At 43.6% G+C, this 20,734-nt stretch overlaps 1 protein-coding gene across 2 annotated transcripts in view; it reads right to left on the bottom strand.

Moving 5' to 3' along the window:
- Positions 1-985: 985 nt before the first annotated feature.
- HOGA1 (4-hydroxy-2-oxoglutarate aldolase 1) overlaps positions 986-20,734 on the bottom strand; it is a 38,393-nt gene continuing 18,644 nt past the window's right edge. For both annotated transcript variants that reach the window (XM_075352229.1, XM_075352231.1), the window contains exons 7-8: positions 7,109-7,242; positions 986-1,213 (exon numbers count right to left, since the gene is read on the bottom strand). In XM_075352229.1, the coding sequence (XP_075208344.1) occupies positions 1,064-1,213; positions 7,109-7,242 (284 nt within the window). In that variant the 3' untranslated portion in view covers positions 986-1,063. The remainder of the gene's footprint in view (positions 1,214-7,108; positions 7,243-20,734) is intronic.

The following is a 20,734-nucleotide window of genomic DNA, read 5'->3' as shown; positions in this document are numbered from 1 at the left end:
CTACGGGTTGAACTAGATGGACTTAGAGTCTCCCTTCAACCTTAAAAACTATGATACTTTACAAATATTGGTGTCATTATAGTCACCTTTTTGTGCCCCATGGATAGTAAAAAAGATTCATGTCTGCCCCCTTTGAAGGTTATAATTCAATGAGTGCCCCTTTATGCAATAGTAATGCTTTGTGTGTACCCTTCTAAAGTAGTAATGCCATGAGTGCCTCTAAAGTAAAAATACCCCTGAAAAGCCCCCCCACCCCCTACACGGAATATTGTCACTTAAGTGTCCCTTTATAGCATTATCTAGTCCTGACTGCCTTGCAAAATAATGGCCCTAAAAAGTTATAATGTCCAATGAGAGCCCCTTAACAAGTAATAGTATCAACTTTGTGCCCTTCAAAATTTAATAATTCCCCAAAAAAAAAAAATATAATTACTCCAGTCACCAATGAGCCAAATGGGTCAATTTTTCTCTTCTTTTGGCATCCCAGCCCATACAGAACAGTGCGGTGACATCATGGCGCCTGCGCTGGGACGCCGATGTCCTGTGGGTGCTCCCACCTTCCGGAAAGCCATAGGCGTAAAGCGACCTGCAGCCTGCAAGATGAAGGATGGCCCACGGCTTGTTGTGCTGCCACCACAAAGTTGAGAGTGGCGCCTGTCCAGGGACCTGCACAGGACCTGGGCTGTTCCTGCCCCCCCGGTAGCCTAAGCTACTAGTACAAGAGTATGGCACCAAAAACGATCACCATATACCGTGCTATACCGAGCCTTGCTCAGAAGTAAGGCAAAGTATATTTTATGCAGGGTTTTGTTTGGAAAGTTGTAAACCAGGAGCAGCAACTTCTCATCAACTTTTTGCAAAGCCGGAGATCTACCAGGCAAAAAAATTGAAACGTTGGCAAGTATGAACCTACCACGGACTTCATGCCCTTTCGAATTTTGAAAATTAGTCCAATCTATGGTGTAAAACTATATAAAACAACGTGTAAAGGAGATAATAAACGAAACAGGCTGTAGAGCTTTATTTCACCAGCACTATGTAAAGTTTTTGCTTTGTGGAGTTACTATAGCCATCCATTATTAGTAAAAACATTTCTCAGCTCCTTCACCTCCGGCTCAGTCAGTGGTACAAGGGGAGAACGGCAGCGGCCTCCATGGTATCCAAACCACTCCATGGCCTGCTTCAAACCTGGGATCCCAAATCTGCGCGTCACCTGAAAACACAGGTAAAAGGGAAACTATTATATAAATTAAAGGCGTCAATTTTGGTTTTAAATACATTTCTGGTAGAGTTTAAAGCAATTTTCAAGTTAATTTTTTTAACCAATTTACTAAAGACATGATTCTATGGCACACAGCGGGTGAAATAAGTATTACATGTTGTCTACAAACTTGTAACCAGCCATTCTTTCTATTTGAAGGATGAAAAGTAGTCACTGTGGTGTTTGGTATCATGGTGAGGACCACACTGAACATGGAGCAAAGAACGCTAAGGAGAGAGTTGTCTCAAAATGATTGTATGGCACACAGCGGGTGAAATAAGTATTACATGTGTCTACAAAGCTGTAACCAGCCATTCTTTCTATTTGAAGGGTGAAAAGTAGTCACTGTGCTGTTTAGTATCATGGTGAGGACCACACTGAACATGGAGCAAAGAAAGCTAAGGAGAGAGTTGTCTCAGGATGATTGTATGACATACAGCAGGTAAAATAAGTATTACATGTGTGTACAAAGTTGTAACCAGCCATTCTTTCTATTTGAAGGGTGAAAAGTAGTCACTGTGCTGTTTGGTATCATGGTGAGGACCACACTGAACATGGAGCAAAGAAAGCTAAGGAGAGAGTTGTCTCAGGATGATTGTATGAAATACAGCAGGTAAAATAAGTATTACATGTGTGTACAAAGTTGTAACCAGCCATTCTATTTGAAGGGTGAAAAGTAGTCACTGTGCTGTTTGGTATCATGGTAAGGACCACACTGACCATGGAGCACAGAAAGCTAAGGAGAGAGTTGTCTCAGGAGATTTGAAAGAAATTATAGGCAAATAAGTTAAACGTAAATCTCAAAACCAAACAGACTAATGTTCCTTTTTTTTTTGCAAGCCCGAGACCGATATCTTATCACCCATCAGAAAAACGTAGCAGTACCACATTAAAAAAAAAAATAGTGCACAAGGATGCATTTTATTGCACCCCACTCCTAAAAGAGAAGGGCCCCCATAAACCATTCCCTTCCAAGCAAGAAGACCACAGTGAGGGACCGGGTCAAATGGCTCCCCTTTGTTGAAGCTCAGGGAAAGCCCAAATCATTCTCCCTGCATCTAGCTGGGCTTCCACCCAAGTGAAACTAGAAGAGAAGATTGCTGGATAGACAATAAGACGCAAATAGGGTATTACCCAGGATAATAAAGACAGTATAACAACAGTCATGGCTCATCTTGGGCATTTGTGAGAAGCCACAACTACTATATCAGGCATGTGGTTATATCCAAACAGCTGCTGCAGTCCCCATGTCTGATAGCTAGATAAGAGGGGGAAGAAAGGGCTAATGCTCCTCGCTGTCGTGTGTAATAATGGCTTAGAACAGGATGATCTCAAGTGATTTATTTCTGCGCGTTCCAGAGCCGTGGCTCCTTTCAATAAACAGGGGTCCAGCAGACAATAGACTTTAACATGGCATTACTTAAAAAACAACCTTTCCCATTTCATGTTGTCAGCAATGGCACCACATGAAAGAGAAATGTCACAAGACGCATTTATAAAAGAGCTCCACCCATGTCTGTACAGGAACACCAATCTTCTCCGTTTCACACAGCTTTCAATTCTAGAGGTGATTTCACATCCACTCTCAGACAGGTGAAAAACATCTCTTAAACCTAAAGCTGTATGAAACTGAGAAGACTGGTGTTCCTATACAGGCATGGGTGGAGAACTCTTGTAAACGGGTCTTGTGACATTTCTCTTCCATGTAGTGCCATTGCTAACAGCGTGTATTGTGGAGGGTTGTTTTTTTCTTAAGTAACGCACTTTTAAACTCTCAACAGTCTGCTGAACCCCTGTTTATTGAAAGGAGCCACGGCTCTGAAACGCGTAGAAGTAAATCACTTGAAGTCTTCCTGTTCCATGCCTTTATTACACACGGCAGCACAGTGGATTAACCCATTCTTCCCTCTCCTATCTGGCTATCAACCATGGGGACTGCAGCAGCCATTTGGATATAACATGCCCAATATAGTAGTTGTGGCGTCTCAACTACCCCAGGTGAGCCATTACCATTGTTGCACTCACTTTCATCCTGTTCCAAGCCTTTATTACACACGGCAGTGCGGTAGATTAACCCTTTTTTCCCTCTCCTATCTGGCACCCACGTGAAACTGGAATCCAATCTAGACTGGCTCTCCTCCCGAAGGAGGGGAGCCGCGGGTTGTGCAGGGGAAAGCGGAACCTGATAGCCACACACTTTTTCCCCCAAAGACCATTTCGTAGAGAACCCATAAGTGAACCACATCCCGAGAAGGCCATGACAGTTTGACTTCAAAATGCCCCCTTGCCAAAAAGCCCAAATTAAGGGTCTGTGCTTAAGTATGATTGATTATTCAGATGTGTAAGGCATATGGGACTGTGGACGACCTCCCCGGATGTGGCTAGAAGAGGAAAATTGATGACGAACTGAAGAATGGGGAGCTAAGAACATCTTCCAAGGAGATTAGAGGTGACCTCCAAAGTCAAGGTCCATCAATGTCGGATCGCACCAGCCACCGCTGTCTTGGCCAAAGTGGACCGAGGAGGAACCCAGAGAAAGCAAATCATAAAAACCAACACTGGGATTTGGCAAAATGAACATTGAGGAGCCACAAAGTTCTCGGAGAATGTCCGTAGACCCAACTGGAGCTTTTTGGCAATTACTTTAGCTCTATGTTCCCAGAGAAGATAAAGTGAAAGGTTCTCTAAAAGTCGAGGGCACCAATAATACATTCTCCTGTAGTGTCATATGCTAAGAAGCTGAATGTGAAGCCTCCATTATGTGGATGACCTTCCATAGGTTCACGTCACTTCAGTTAATTACATTCAGTCATTGTCTATAAATAGGCAAGAACAATTCAGGCAGGCGACTTATGATGGGGGGATCTGAGCTCGAGGTTTATGACGGGTACATCACGTCCATTCTCTGGTCATACCAACATGCGAGCATAGTAGACCTCCAACAAGTCCAACGACACCTAATGAAATACCAACAGCTGTCCTTACAGGGTAAAATATTAATGTGAAACATCACTGCCGTACATGGGATTGGATAACAGCGCTACAGAAAACATATATTAAGAAAAAAAAGTTTATTTCATGGAACCATCTCATCACAGATAACCCCCGATTACTGGCAATTCGGCAAATAGCTGATTTTACCGAGAGGTTGAGACAAGCTTCTCATTTACTGCTGCAGCGGCCACTAGAGACGAAATATGGTATTACAGGTGATCAGTAAAATGAGTATATGGTCAAAGTGTAAACAGGGACCGGATCCTAGGGGGCATCTAAGCTACATATGAAGATGTTATGGGGGGATATGATAGAGAAATCTGTCAGGAGGTTTACATGCAAACAGTGAAATCCAAGGAAAATCCACAGCAAAATCCAATACAAATCTACATGTAACTCATTCTGATTTTTTTTGTTTAACTTTTTCCAGTGTAGTTGTTCCCGAAACAATCACATAACATTGTCATCTATTAGGTGGTAGATAGTCACAGGACAGCAAAGGTTTTACGTTTTGATGATGGAGACAATGAGTCACTGTGTATATAGATTTATATAGATCACATTATCTATCTGTACTGATCCTAGGTTACATCCTGTATTATACTTCAGAGCTGCACTCACTATTCTGCTGGTGCAGTCACTGTGTACATACATTACATTACTTATCCTGTACTGATCCTGAGTTACAACCTGCATTATACTCCAGAGCTGCACTCACTATTCAGCTCGTGGAATCACTGTGCACATACATTAATGATCCTGTACTGATCCTGAGTTACATCCTGTATTATCTTCCAGAGCTGCACCACTCACTATTCTGCTGGTGCAGTCACTGTATACATACATTACATTACTTATCCTTATACTCCAGAGCTGCACTCACTATTCTGCTGGTGGAATCACTGTGTACATACATTACATTACTTATGTACTGATCCTGAATTATATCCTGTATTATACTGCAGAGCTGCACTCACTATTCTGCTGGTGCAGTCACTGTGTACATACATTACATTACTGATCCTGTATTACACTCCAGAGCTGCACTCACTATTCTGCTGGTGCAGTCACGGTGTACATACATTACATTACTTATCCTGTACTGATCCTGAGTTACATCCTGTATTATACTCCAGAGCTGCACTCACTATTTTGCTGGTGCAGTCACTGTGTACATACATTACATTACTGATCCTGTATTATACTCCAGAGCTGCACTCACTATTCTGCTGGTGCAGTCACTGTGTACATACATTACATTACTGATCCTGTATTATACTCCAGAGCTGCACTCACTTTGCTGCTGGTGCAGTCACTGTGTACATACAATACATTACTGATACTGTATTATACTCCAGAGCTGCACTCACTATTCAGCTGGTGCAGTCACTGTGTACATACATTACATTACTGATCCTGTATTACACTCCAGAGCTGCACTCACTATTTTGCTGGCGTAATAGAATCCAAAATGAAAAAGGAAACAGAGGAGCCAGTAATTATGGGAACTGCTATGCAAGAATTTATAATTTGGATTTTATACTATTGGAAGTGGCGTTTCTGCATCGGTTCCTCCTTTTCGCAGACTCAATGACCCTGACAGGTGTTCCTTATCGTTCCTGAAAAAAACACTGTGGATAATTTATGTTACCTAGATGGCTGCCAATCTGACAGCTGCACATCTCATTACTTATAGAAATGCCAGCTGTGCGGCCAACTGGGCTCCGTCCCGATTCTAGGAGCGGTTCTGATGGTATTTTCTTACCAAGCAGCAGACAAAGTTCTGAGAGAGATGACATATATCAATGTGCTGGAAAACCGCAGAGCCTGGCCAGCGTTTATTAATAATGGCAACATTAATATTATACTAAAGGAAAAAAAGATTTTGTTTCCACTGAGTGCCTGTAATTTCAAGTCTATCATTAAAGCGCACCAATCACCAGGATTTTCCTATATAACCTATAGCCAGTGCTATACTGGCACTATCAGGCTGATTCTATACATGCCTTTAGTTGTCAGCTCGGATGTATAGGTTTTGAAATACAAGCAAGTAAAGTTTGTAAAATGAGCATCTTTTGATCAGCAGCTGCCGATCAGCTGATAGCTGGGGTGGATATTTATAGTGATTCCTGCCCCCTGCCTGTCCATCCTCCCCCTGTTATTTATGCTAATTCTATTACAGAAGCGTTTTACTAATTGACTAGAAGGACCTGTGCTGATGTCATACCCATGTGACCAGAAGGGGCGGGGTCTCAGCCAACAGAAAAATAATGTTGCTTCCTGGTATTAGCTATGTTGGTTAAGGCCCCGTCTCTTCTGGTCACATGGGTATGACACCAGCACAGGTCCTTCTAGTCACTTAGAAAAACGATTCTATAATAAAATTAGCATAAATAACAGATAAGGGGGGACGGACAGGGGGGCAGGAATCACTATGAAAACCCACCCCAGCTATCAGCTGATCGGCAGCTGCTGCCACTCAAAAAGCTGCTCATTTTATAAACTATTCTTGCTTGTGTTTCAAAACCTATACATCCGAGCTGACCACTACAGGTATGTATAGAATCAGCCTGATAGTGCCAGTATAGCACTGGCTTTAGGTTATATAGGAAAATCCTGGTAATTGGAGTGCTTTAATATAGACCATCAACTGTTAACGATACTGGTGCGACTCCCGAAACCTCCGCTAAACAGGCAGCACTGATCAGCCCCTAGATGCCGCTGTGAACGGATGTGACCCGGTGCTGCGGCTCCACTCAGTGTGATCTGTAATACCACGGACAGTCACTACTGTGTATATGGGACTCAGTCTAATTGGAAATATGAAGGGGACATGAAAAATGTAATACTTACAGCAGCATTGGGTTCAATCAGTCGATATTGCAGCTTTCGTGCCTCCTGCCACTGCCCGCTGACACACAGACGCTCCAGCTCACACACCTGGGGGCCAAGGATATTAGCAAGAGCGCACACCCCCCCGACTGCACCTGTAGAGAATAGGAAGATCAAATACACAATGTGCAACTCTGTGAAAATGCCTCCGACCAATTCACTCCCTCCTTAAAGTTGTGCTACCTTCATATTAGGACATGTTCACATGAGGAGGGACTGTATTATCCTACATGAAGGACATACTAACCTGCATAACAGAGGAGTAGATAAATTCCTGGATGTAATGTTTCATGGCGCCCCTCCAAGATGCAAATACCTGAAAGTCTTACAGATCAGAGATCCCAAGTGTGACAAGAAGGACCCGATGCATTATATTGTTCCTGACTATATTAGAAAAGCAAAATGTGGGATATACCCCAGAAGAATATAACTACTATAATACTGCTCATATGTACAAGAATATAACTACTATAATACTGCCCCCTATGTACAAGAATATAACTGCTATAATACTGCCTCCTATATACAAGAATATAACTGCTATAATACTGCCTCCTATATACAAGAATATAACTACTATAATACTGCTCCTATGTACAAGAATATAACTACTATAATACTGCCTCCTATATACAAGAATATAACTACTATAATACTGCTCCTATGTACAAGCATATAACTGCTATAATACTGCCTCCTATATACAAGAATATAACTACTATAATACTGCCCCCTATGTACAAGAATATAACTACTATAATACTGCCTCCTATATACAAGAATATAACTACTATAATACTGCTCCTATGTACAAGAATATAACTACTATAATACTGCCCCCTATGTACAAGAATATAACTACTATAATACTGCCCCCTATGTACAAGGATATAACTGCTATAATACTGCCTCCTATATACAAGAATATAACTACTATAATACTGCCCCCTATGTACAGGAATATAACTACTATAATACTGCCTCCTATATACAAGAATATAACTACTATAATACTGCCCCTATGTACAAGAATATAACCAGTATAATACTGCCCCTATATACAAGAATATAACTGCTATAATACTGCCTCCTATATACAAGAATATAACTACTATAATACTGCCCCCTATGTATAAGAATATAACTACTATAATACTGCCTCCTATATACAAGAATATAACTACTATAATACTGCTCCTATGTACAAGAATATAACTACTATAATACTGCCCCTATATACAAGAATATAACTACTATAATACTGTTCCTATGTACAAGAATAAGAATATAACTACTATAATACTGCCCCCTATGTACAAGAATATAACTACTATTGGGATGGGTTCACACCGAGTCTTTTGCAGAGTTTTTAGAATAGAATCTCCGAGTAAAACAGATATAACTAAGTAATAGCTAAAAGGCATCATATATTAGATAGAAATATTTAAGGAGTTGCCAAGGATTAAAAAAGCACAGCTGCTTTCCTCCATGCACAGCGCCACCCAAGTGTTCAGGTTGTGTGTGGTATTGCAGCGCTGCCCATTCCCTTCATTCTTGTCAGGCTGTAATACCAGAAATAAGCAATGGAGAGACATCTTGCTATTTTTCTTAAATAGAACATCCCTAATTTTTATTATCCTGGACAATTATCTATTAACCCTTTTAATGGACACGCGGCCCCTTTAAGGAATCTGCTTGACAAATAGCATAAGATAAAGCGATGACCTGAGGATGTGATTGTAGCCAATGTGACAGTCACTGAGCCAAATGCAAATTCTGAGTCATGAAACAGCAATGTTCAGTAATAACCTAAAAAATGCATTATTGACTTTTAGTGAAATTTACGTCATGTAAATCGCCGGAGCCCACACATAACACTGCCAGAAATTTACTATGCAGTTAATGGAGTCTGCATTATAGCCGTATTATTAGTGTCTCTCCTGCACATAACAGCGGCAGTGATATTCTGCAGAAGATGAGCGGATCATTAGCTGCGCTTCATTAGATATAATTGCAGGGCTGAGGGGGCAGCCGGGTGGATCTCAGTGATTGTACAAAGACCAGAGCAAACACTTTAACTCCATGCAGAGTTTTCACAAACTTTCCTGATGGCTGCCGCAAGCACAGCGGACTGCGGAATATACTGCAGAGGAGAACACCTCACACAAGGGCAATGCTAATATACAGATGGGAAATGTAGATTTAGAAAAGAATAGCTACTATAATACTGCTCCTATGTACAAGAATATAACTGCTATAATACTGCCCCTATATACAAGAATATAACTACTATAATACTGCCCCTATGTACAAGAATATAACTACTATAATACTGCCCCTATGTACAAGAATATAACTACTATAATACTGCCCCTATGTACAAGAATATAACTACTATAATACTGCCCCTATATACAAGAATATAACTACTATAATACTGCCCCCTATGTACAAGAATATAACTACTATAATACTGCCCCTATGTACAAGAATATAACTACTATAATACTGCCCCCTATGTACAAGAATATAACTACTATAATACAACCCCCTATGTACAAGAATATAACTACTATAATACTGCCCCCTATGTACAAGAATATAACTACTATAATACTGCCCCCTATGTACAAGAATATAACTACTATAATACTGCCCCCTATGTACAAGAATATAACTACTATAATACTGCCCCTATATACAAGGATATAACTACTATAATACTGCCCCTATATACAAGAATATAACTACTATAATACTGCCTCCTATGTACAGGAACATAACTACTATAATACTGCTCCTATGTACAAGAATATAACTACTATAATACTGCCCCCTATGTACAAGAATATAACTACTATAATACTGCCCCTATATACAAGAATATAACTACTATAATACTGCCTCCTATGTACAGGAATATAACTACTATAATACTGCCCCTATATACAAGAATATAACTACTATAATACTGCCTCCTATGTACAGGAATATAACTACTATAATACTGCCTCCTATGTACAGGAATATAACTACTATAATACTGCTCCTATGTACAAGAATATAACTACTATAATACTGCCCCTATGTACAAGAATATAACTACTATAATACTGACCCCTATGTACAAGAATATAACTATTATAATACTGCCCCTATGTACAAGAATATAACTACTATAATACTGCCTCCTATGTACAAGAATATAACTACTATAATACTGCCCCTATGTACAAGAATATAACTACTATAATACTGCCCCTATGTACAAGAATATAACTACCATAATACTGCCCCTATATACAAGGATATAACTACTATAATACTGCCCCTATATACAAGAATATAACTACTATAATACTGCCTCCTATGTACAGGAACATAACTACTATAATACTGCCCCTATGTACAAGAATATAACTACTATAATACTGCCCCTATATACAAGAATATAACTACTATAATACTGCCTCCTATGTACAGGAACATAACTACTATAATACTGCCCCTATATACAAGAATATAACTACTATAATACTGCCTCCTATGTACAAGAATATAACTACTATAATACTGCCCCTATATACAAGAATATAACTACTATAATACTGCCTCCTATGTACAGGAACATAACTACTATAATAGTGCCCCTATATACAAGAATATAACTACTATAATACTGCCTCCTATGTACAAGAATATAACTACTATAATACTGCCCCTATATACAAGAATATAACTACTATAATACTGCCCCTATATACAAGAATATAACTACTATAATATGGCCCTCTATGTATAAGAATATAACTACTATAATACTGCTCCTATGTACAAGAATATAAACTACTATAATACTGCCCCTATGTACAAGAATATAACTACTATAATACTGCCCCCTATGTACAAGAATATAACTACTATAATACTGCCCTTATATACAAGAATATAACTACTATAATTCTGCCCCCTATGTACAAGAATATAACTACTATAATACTGCCCCTATGTACAAGAATATAACTACTATAATACTGCCCCCTATGTACAAGAATATAACTACTATAATACTACCCTTATATACAAGAATATAACTACTATAATTCTGCCCCCTATGTACAAGAATATAACTACTATAATACTGCCCCTAGGTACAAGAATATAACTACTATAATACTGCCTCTATGTACAAGAATATAACTACTATAATACTGCCCCTATGTACAAGAATATAACTACTATAATACTGCCACCTATATACAAGAATATAACTACTATAATACTGCCCCTATGTACAAGAATATAACTACTATAATACTGCCCCCTATGTACAGGAATATAACTACTATAATACTGCCCCTATGTACAAGAATATAACTACTATAATACTGCCCACATGTACAAGAATATAACTACTATAATACTGCCTACATGTATTATTATATAACTACTAAATGACCCGAAAAGGAAGGATATTTGCTCGTTTTGGCTTTTTCGGTTATAACTTTCATTCCTCTTGCGTCCCTCGGTGACTTCCTCGGGGGTTTGCCGTTGCTGGAGCCGTCTTCTCGTGCGTTTCGTGGCACGGCTGGTGGTATAGAGGTGACCCTGATGCTTACAAGCTGTGAAAATGACTACAGATGCCATTCCTGGGATTGCACACCCACATGTTCTCCTGACATTGTGTCTGCAGGAATCTGTGTGGATCACTTGCCCAGAGCTGCAGGGACAGGGGTCACACACTTATGCAATGCCATTCTTATGATGTCCCGGGAGTCTTCCAGGGAACATGAAGTTCTGCTATTTGCAGCAGTGTCGGAGTGATACGAGGCTTTCGGTGCTGGGGAATCTGGCTGTGAAATGCTTTTAATGCTCCATTCCCCTTCCATGAATTCTGGGCATTTTACTCCTCGGCTCCGGGGTATTAGAGCCGCATGTAGCTTTCATCTCCGCATTCTGCCATCACTTGTAAATTAAATGCTAAGATCTACCCAGGGGTCTCTAACATGAGATCTGCAGAAAATATTGACCCGAATAATTATTCTTCCGTCAGATTTAATTTATTTTTTTTAAAAAAAAAGTTTCAAAACTTTTGCAAAAAATTGGATTGAGGTCATTATATAAAGAGCAGGGTGAATAGCAGCGGATCACCAATGCAAAATTCCTGCTCATATAAATGATTCTACCAATGTACAACTGCCCTAGCCCACCAGGGATGTTACTACCGTATTAACAACTTCACAGCCCTAGACTACTAGGTATTAGCATCTACACTGCCCTAGCCCACCAGGGATATTATAATTAACAAATTTCACTGCCCTAGCCCACCAGGGATATTATAATTAACAATTTCACTGCCCTAGCCCATCAGTGATGTTACTATTAACAACTTCACTACCCTAGCCAACTAGATATTAACATCTACACTGCCCTAGCCCACCAGGGATATTATAATTAACATCTACACTGCCCTAGCCCACCAGGGATATTATTATTAACATCTACACTGCCCTAGCCCACCAATGATTTTATAAGTAACAACCTCACTGCCCTAGCCCACCAGGAATATTATAATTAACATCACTGCCCTAGCCCACCAGATATATTATAATTAACAATTTCACTGCCCTAGCCCACCAGGGATGTTGCTATTAACAACTTCACTGCCCTGGACTACTAGGTATTAGCATCTACACTGCCCTAGCCCACCAGGGATTTTATAAGTAACAACCTCTCTGCCCTAGCCCACCAGGGATATTATAATTAACAATTTCACTGCCCTAGCCCACCAGGGATATTATAATTAACAATTTCACTGCCCTAGCCAACCAGGGATATTATAATTAACAATTTCACTTCCCTAGCCCACCAGGGATATTATAATTAACATCTACACTGCCCTAGCCTACCAGGGATGTTACTATTAACAACTTCACTGCCCTGGACTACTAGGTATTAGCATCTACACTGCCCTAGCCCACCAGGGATTTTATAAGTAACAACCTCTCTGCCCTAGCCCACCAGGGATATTATAATTAACAAATTTCACTGCCCTAGCCCACCAGGGATATTATAATTAACAATTTCACTGCCCTAGCCCATCAGTGATGTTACTATTAACAACTTCACTACCCTAGCCAACTAGATATTAACATCTACACTGCCCTAGCCCACCAGGGATATTATTATTAACATCTACACTGCCCTAGCCCACCAAGGATTTTATAATTAACAACCTCACTGCCCTAGCCCACCAGAGACATTATAATTAACAATTTCACTGCCCTAGCCCACCAGAGATATTATAATTAACAATTTCACTGCCCTAGCCCACCATGGATATTATAATTAATAACCTCACTGCCCTAGCCCACCAGAGATATAATTAACAACTTCACTGCCCTAGCCAACTAGATATTAACATCTACACTGCCCTAGCCCACCAGGGATATTATTATTAACATGTACACTTCCCTAGCTCACCAAGGATTTTATAAGTAACAACCTCACTGCCCGTAGCCCACCAGTTGCGTCTTCCTGGCTGCTGGCCCTTTAAACCCCGCATGCAGCGTTCAATATTGAAGGCTGCGATGCATACAATGGAGGATTACGTCCTCACACTGGCCAATGTATATACGGTACCCCCAGCCGTCTCTTGTCATATATATTCCTCCCAGTCGTCTATCATGTACAGTGGGGAAAAAAGTATTTAGTCAGCCACCAATTGTGCAAGTTCTCCCACTTATAAAGATGACAGAGGCCTGTAATTGACATCATAGGTGACCACAACTACGAGAGACAAAATGAGAAAAAAAATCCAGAAAATCACCGCGTCTGATTTGGCAAGATTTGTTTTTACAAATTATGGTGGAAAATAAGTATTTAGTCACCTAAAAACATGCAAGATTTCTGTCTCTCAGAGACCTGTAAGGCTGGGAAGACTGAATCTGCATTAGGCAAGCAGCTTGGTGAGATGAAATCAACTGTGGGAGCAATAATAAGAAAATGGAAGACATACAAGATCACTGATAATCTCCCGTGATCTGGGGCTCCACGCAAGATTTCACCCTGTGGGTTCAAAATGATCACAAGAACGATGAGCAAAAATCCCAGAACCATACGTGGGACCTAATGAATGACCTGCATAAAGCTGGGACCATCGTAACAAAGGCTACCATCAGTAACACACTATGCTTCAGGGACTCAGAGCCTGCAGTGCCAGACATGTTCCCCTGCTTAGGCCAGTACATGTCCAAGCCCGTATGAAATTTGCTAAAGTGCATTTGGATTATCCAGAAGAGTATTGGGAGAATGTCATACGGTCTGATGAAAGCAAAGTAGAACTGTTTGGTAGAAACAGAACTCGTCGTGTTTGGAGGAGACAGAATGCTGAGTTGCTTCCAAAGAACACCATACCTACTGGAAAGCATGGGGGTGGCAACATCATGCTTTGGTGCCGTTTCTTTGCAAAGGGACCAGGATGACTGATCCGTGCACATGAAAGAATGAATGGGGCCATGTATTGTGAGATTTTGAGTGCAAACCTTCTTCCATCAGCAAGGGCATTGAAGATGAAACATGGCTGGGTCTTTCAGCATGATAATGATCCCAAGCACAGCACCAGGGCAACTATGTTCTCCTATGTGATGTATATAAAACAGTCCCAGCGTCTCCTATGTGACGTATATACAGCAGTCACAGAGTCTCCTATGTGATGTATCTACAATAGTCCCAGCCTCTCCTATGTGATGTATATACAGCAGTCACAGAGTCTCCTATGTGATGTATCTACAATAGTCCCAGCCTCTCCTATGTGATGTATATACAGGAGTCCCAGCATCTCCTATGTGATGTATATACAGCAGTCCCAGCCTCTCCTATGTGATGTATATACAGCAGTCCCAGCCTCTCCTATGTGATGTATATACAGCAGTCCCAGCGTCTCCTATGTGATGTATATACAGCAGTCCCAGCCTCTCCTATGTGATGTATATACAGCAGTCCCAGCCTCTCCTATGTGATGTATATACAGCAGTCACAGAGTCTCCTATGTGATGTATCTACAATAGTCCCAGCCTCTCCTATGTGATGTATATACAGCAGTCACAGAGTCTCCTATGTGATGTATCTACAATAGTCCCAGCCTCTCCTATGTGATGTATATACAGGAGTCCCAGCATCTCCTATGTGATGTATATACAGCAGTCCCAGCCTCTCCTATGTGATGTATATACAGCAGTCCCAGCCTCTCCTATGTGATGTATATACAGCAGTCCCAGCGTCTCCTATGTGATGTATATACAGCAGTCCCAGCCTCTCCTATGTGATGTATATACAGCAGTCCCAGCCTCTCCTATGTGATGTATATACAGCAGTCCCAGCGTCTCCTATGTGATGTATACACAGCAGTCCCAGCGTCTCCTATGTGATGTATATACAGCAGTCCCAGCGTCTCCTATGTGATGTATATACAGCAGTCCCAGCGTCTCCTATGTGATGTATATACAGCAGTCCCAGCGTCTCCTATGTGATGTATACACAGCAGTCCCAGCGTCTCCTATGTGATGTATACACAGCAGTTCCAGCATCTCCTATGCGATGTATATACAGCAGTCCCAGCATCTCCTATGCGATGTATATACAGCAGTCCCAGCATCTCCTATTTGATGTATATACAGCAGTCACAGAGTCTCCTATGTGATGTATATACAGAAGTCCCAGAGACACAAACCTGGAAAAGCAGTTGCGAGAAGCAACAAGATCAATATTACCAAACATCACAGTCACAGCAAAAGAAAGCGGCTGCGGCCACCACAGTAGGGGTGAGTTAATTAATTGTTATAGCAAGTAATTTTCACTTTGATAATTTTGCGCGGCCCCTGAATGATGGTAGAAATTTCACAATGATCCCCGGCAGAAAAAAAGTTTCCCCACCCCTGATTTAATCCGTCACAGTTCTAGGTTTCTTGGAGTGTTAATAATATCGGCTTCACTGCCCTACTTTCCTGGGATGGAAGGAGCTCACAAGTTTTTTTGCGCAGGATTCTGGAACAGCGTTCCCCTCTGCATCTTCATTAAAGGGTCAATCTCATCTTCTTCACAGATACATATTGTTGGTTAATTCTTGTAAATACGAACACTTTTGCAACTTACTATATATTAAAATTTGCAATCGTTCTTGAGATATTAACACTTTCTTCGGCGCTCTATTGGGAGACCCAGACGATTGGGTGTATAGCACTGCCTCCGGAGGCCACACAAAGCAATTACACTAAAAAGTGTAAGGCCCCTCCCCTTCTGGCTATACACCCCCAGTGGGATCACTGGCTCACCAGTTTTCTGCTTTGTGCGAAGGAGGTCAGACATCCACGCATAGCTCCACTGTTTGTAGTCAGCAGTAGCTGCTGGCTATATCGGATGGAAGAAAAGAGGGCCCATATGGGGCCCCCAGCATGCTCCCTTCTCACCCGTGGTGGTGCTTGTAAGGTTGAGGTACCTATTGCTGGTACAGAGGCTGGAGCCCACATGCTGTTTTCCTTCCACATCCCCTGGAGGGCTCTGTGGAAGTGGGATCTTGCCGGCCCCCAAGCCCTGGGGCCGGGCTCCATCCACAGACCCAGAGAACCTGCTGGATTTGGAGCGGGAGTGCCGTTCAGGGACAAGGCCCTGCAACTTTCAGGTACTCTGTGTCCCCGGCAGGCACGGACACTCTCAAGGCTTGCTGAGCGTTATAGTGCGCCGGGGACAGTAGCGCTGTGCGCTGGGGTTAGGTCACTGCAGCTTTGCTGAGTGACGTTACAGGTTGGGAACTACTGCGCCGACCGCTCCTGGAGCGGCGGCGCAGCTGCGACTTGTGGTGCGCCGGGGACTTTACGCCGACCGCGCATTTACGGCGGCGGCGCTTCTAACTTTAGCCCCCGGCTTCTGCGGCCTAGCGCCGCTTCGTTCCCGCCCCCACCCTGTCAATCAGGGTAGGGGAGAGACGCTGCTCAATAGGCAGCGCCGAGGGCTGGAGCTTTATTTACATGCTCCAGCCCTCTCACTAGGCACAGTGGGAAGCAGGCTTCCCGCTCTTCGTCTGTATACGCCCAGGGCCCGCCCCCCCTCTCCACAAGGACGCCGGCAGCCATTACACATGCGGTCTGGCTGGGGAAAGGCAGCAGGCTCTGGGAGACCCAGACTGAAGGGATTTCGGCGCCCACACACCCGCTCATAAGCGGGCGGTAAGCAGCACTTTAGTGCTGGCCCCACTAGTGCCTCAGTGTTATATTAGTGTACTTTTTTCTTGGTACCATATATATATATATATATATATATATATATATATAGTTGCACTGTAAGGTCGCTTCTTGGCTGGACACCCTGTACTGCTCTGAGGAAGCAGCAACATGTCATCCGCAAAACGCAAGGGTGCCAAGGCACAGGCTGTGTACACTGTTTGTACTGCATGTGGGGCTGATCTACCGGCAGGCTCCAATGACTCACATTGTGTGCAATGTTCAGTCCCAGTGGCACTTCGTCAGCCAGAGCCTAATGTGGTGGTAGCCCAGGCAGAGACGCCTGTGAACCCTGCCCCGGTGACGGGGACAGACTTTGCAGTTTTTGCTGATAAAATGTCTGTGACTATGGCAAAAATCCTAGAGACCTTGCAGTCCAGGCCAGTTACTCAGACCATGGACACTGCTGTGTCTATGCTCTCCGGTCCCCCTCAGTTGGAACTAATCCGTGCTCCAAGGGGGTCTCAAGCATCACAGGCTGAAGTCTCTGACTCAGATGACAGTCCCAGGCAGCCTAAGCGAGCTCGCTGGGAAAGACCCTCCACGTCATCACACTGCTCAGGGTCTCAACGAGAAGAGTCTCTCTGTGATGAGACTGAGGACGGTGATCAGGATTCTAATCCTGAGGCTCCTTTCAATCTGGATGCCCCTGATGGTGACGCCATGGTTAATGATCTTATATCGGCAATTAATAGACTGTTGGATATTTCTCCCCCAGCCCCTTCTGCAGAGGAGGCAGCTGCACAGCAGGAGAAGTTCCATTTCCTGTATCCCAAGCGTAAATTAAGTGCTTTTTTGGACCACTCTGACTTCAGAGAATCGATCCAGAAACACGACGCTCATCCAGACAAGCGTTTCTCTAAACGTTCTAAGGATACCCGTTATCCTTTTCCCTCTGAGGTGGCCAAACGCTGGACCCAGTGTCCAAAGGTGGATCCCCCAATTTCCAAGCTTGCGGCTAGATCCATAGTCGCAGTAGAGGATGGCGCTTCACTTAAGGATGCCAACGACAGACAGATGGACCTTTGGTTGAAATCTGTCTACGAAGCTATCGGCGCGTCGTTTGCTCCAGCATTCGCGGCCGTGTGGGCACTCCAAGCTATTTCAGCTGGTTTAGCACAGGTGGATGCTTTCATACATCCAGCAGTACCGCAGGTGGCGTCCCTAACTTCGCAAATGTCTGCGTTTGCGACCTATGCTATCAATGCTGTCCTAGAATCTACGAGCCGTACCGCTATGGCGTCCGCCAATTCCGTGGTTTTGCGCAGAGCCTTGTGGTTAAAGGACTGGAAAGCAGATGCTGGTTCCAAAAAATGCTTAACCAGCTTGCCATTATCTAGAGACAGACTGTTTGGTGAGCCATTGGCTGAAATCATAAAACAGTCCAAGGGTAAGGACTCTTCCTTACCACAGCCCAGAGCAAGTAAACCTCAACAGAAAAAGTGGCAGTCGAGGTTTCGGTCCTTTCGAGGCTCGGGCAAGGCCCAATTCTCCTCGTCCAAAAGGTCTCAGAAAGAACAAGGGAGCTCAGATTCCTGGCGGGCTCACTCACGCCCCAGGAAAGCAAATGGAGGAACCGCTTCCAAAGCGGCTACCTCATGACTTTCGGCCTCCTCCCTCCGCATCCTCGGTCGGTGGCAGGCTCTCCCGCTTTTGCGACATTTGGCTGTCACAGGTCAAAGACCGGTGGGTAACAGACATTTTGTCTCGCGGGTACAGAATCGAGTTCAGTTCTCGACCTCCACTTCGGTTCTTCAGAACCTCCCCACACCCCAACCGAGCAGATGCCCTGCTGCAGGCGGTGGACTCTCTAAGAGCAGAAGGAGTCGTGATCCCTGTCCCCCCTCAGGAACGGGGGCGAGGATTTTACTCCAATCTCTTTGTGGTTCCAAAGAAGGACGGCTCCTTCCGTCCTGTTCTGGACCTAAAACTGCTCAACAAGCATGTGAACGCCAGGCGGTTCCGGATGGAATCCCTCCGCTCAGTCATTGCCTCAATGTCTCAAGGAGATTTCCTAGCATCAATAGACATCAAAGATGCTTATCTCCACGTGCCGATTGCTACAGAGCACCAACGCTTTCTACGCTTCGTGATGGGAGACGACCATCTTCAGTTCGTAGCTCTGCCATTTGGTCTGGCGACAGCCCCTCGGGTGTTCACCAAGATCATGGCGGCAGTGGTAGCAGTCTTGCACTCTCACGGACACTCTGTGATCCCTTACTTGGACGATCTACTGGTCAAGGCACCCTCTCAAGAGGCATGCCAACTCAGCCTGAATGCTGCACTGGAGACTCTCCAGGCGTTCGGGTGGATCATCAACTTCCCAAAGTCAAATCTGTCACCGACCCAATCACTAACGTATCTTGGCATGGAGTTTCATACTCTCTCAGCGATAGTGAAGCTTCCGCTGGACAAGCAGCGGTCTCTACAGACTGGGGTGCAGGCTCTCCTTCAAAGTCAGTCGCACTCCTTAAGACGCCTCATGCACTTCCTCGGGAAGATGGTGGCGGCAATAGAGGCGGCTCCGTTTGCGCAGTTTCATCTGCGTCCACTTCAATGGGACATTCTCCGCCAATGGGACGGGAAGTCAACATCCCTGGACAGGAAAGTCTCCCTTTCCCAGACGGCCAAGGACTCTCTGCAGTGGTGGCTCCTTTCCACCTCATTATCACAGGGAAGATCCTTCCTACCACCGTCCTGGGCGGTGGTCACGACAGACGCGAGTCTGTCAGAGTGGGGAGCAGTGTTTCTCCACCACAGGGCTCAGGGTACGTGGACTCAGCAGGAGTCCACCCTTCAGATCAATGTTCTGGAAATCAGAGCAGTGTATCTTGCCCTACTAGCCTTCCAACAGTGGCTGGAAGGGAAGCAGATCCGAATTCAATCGGACAACTCCACAGCGGTGGCATACATCAATCACCAAGGGGGGACACGCAGTCGGCAAGCCTTCCAGGAAGTCCGGCGGATTATGACGTGGGTGGAAGCCACGGCCTCCACCATATCCGCGGTTCACATCCCCGGCGTAGAAAACTGGGAGGCAGACTTCCTCAGTTGCCAGGGCATGGACGCAGGGGAATGGTCCCTTCACCCGGACGTGTTTCAGGAAATCTGTCGCCGATGGGGAAGGCCGGACGTCGACCTAATGGCGTCCCGGCACAACAACAAGGTCCCAACCTTCATGGCACGGTCTCGCGATCAAAGAGCTCTAGCAGCAGACGCCCTAGTGCAAGATTGGTCGCAGTTCCGGCTCCCTTATGTGTTTCCACCTCTGGCACTCTTGCCCAGAGTGCTACGCAAGATCAGATCCGAC

The sequence above is a fragment of the Anomaloglossus baeobatrachus genome, chromosome 5, assembly GCF_048569485.1.
Source record: "Anomaloglossus baeobatrachus isolate aAnoBae1 chromosome 5, aAnoBae1.hap1, whole genome shotgun sequence".
NCBI classification, from domain to species: domain Eukaryota; kingdom Metazoa; phylum Chordata; class Amphibia; order Anura; family Aromobatidae; genus Anomaloglossus; species Anomaloglossus baeobatrachus.
This window is presented reverse-complemented; position numbering and strand designations above follow the sequence as displayed.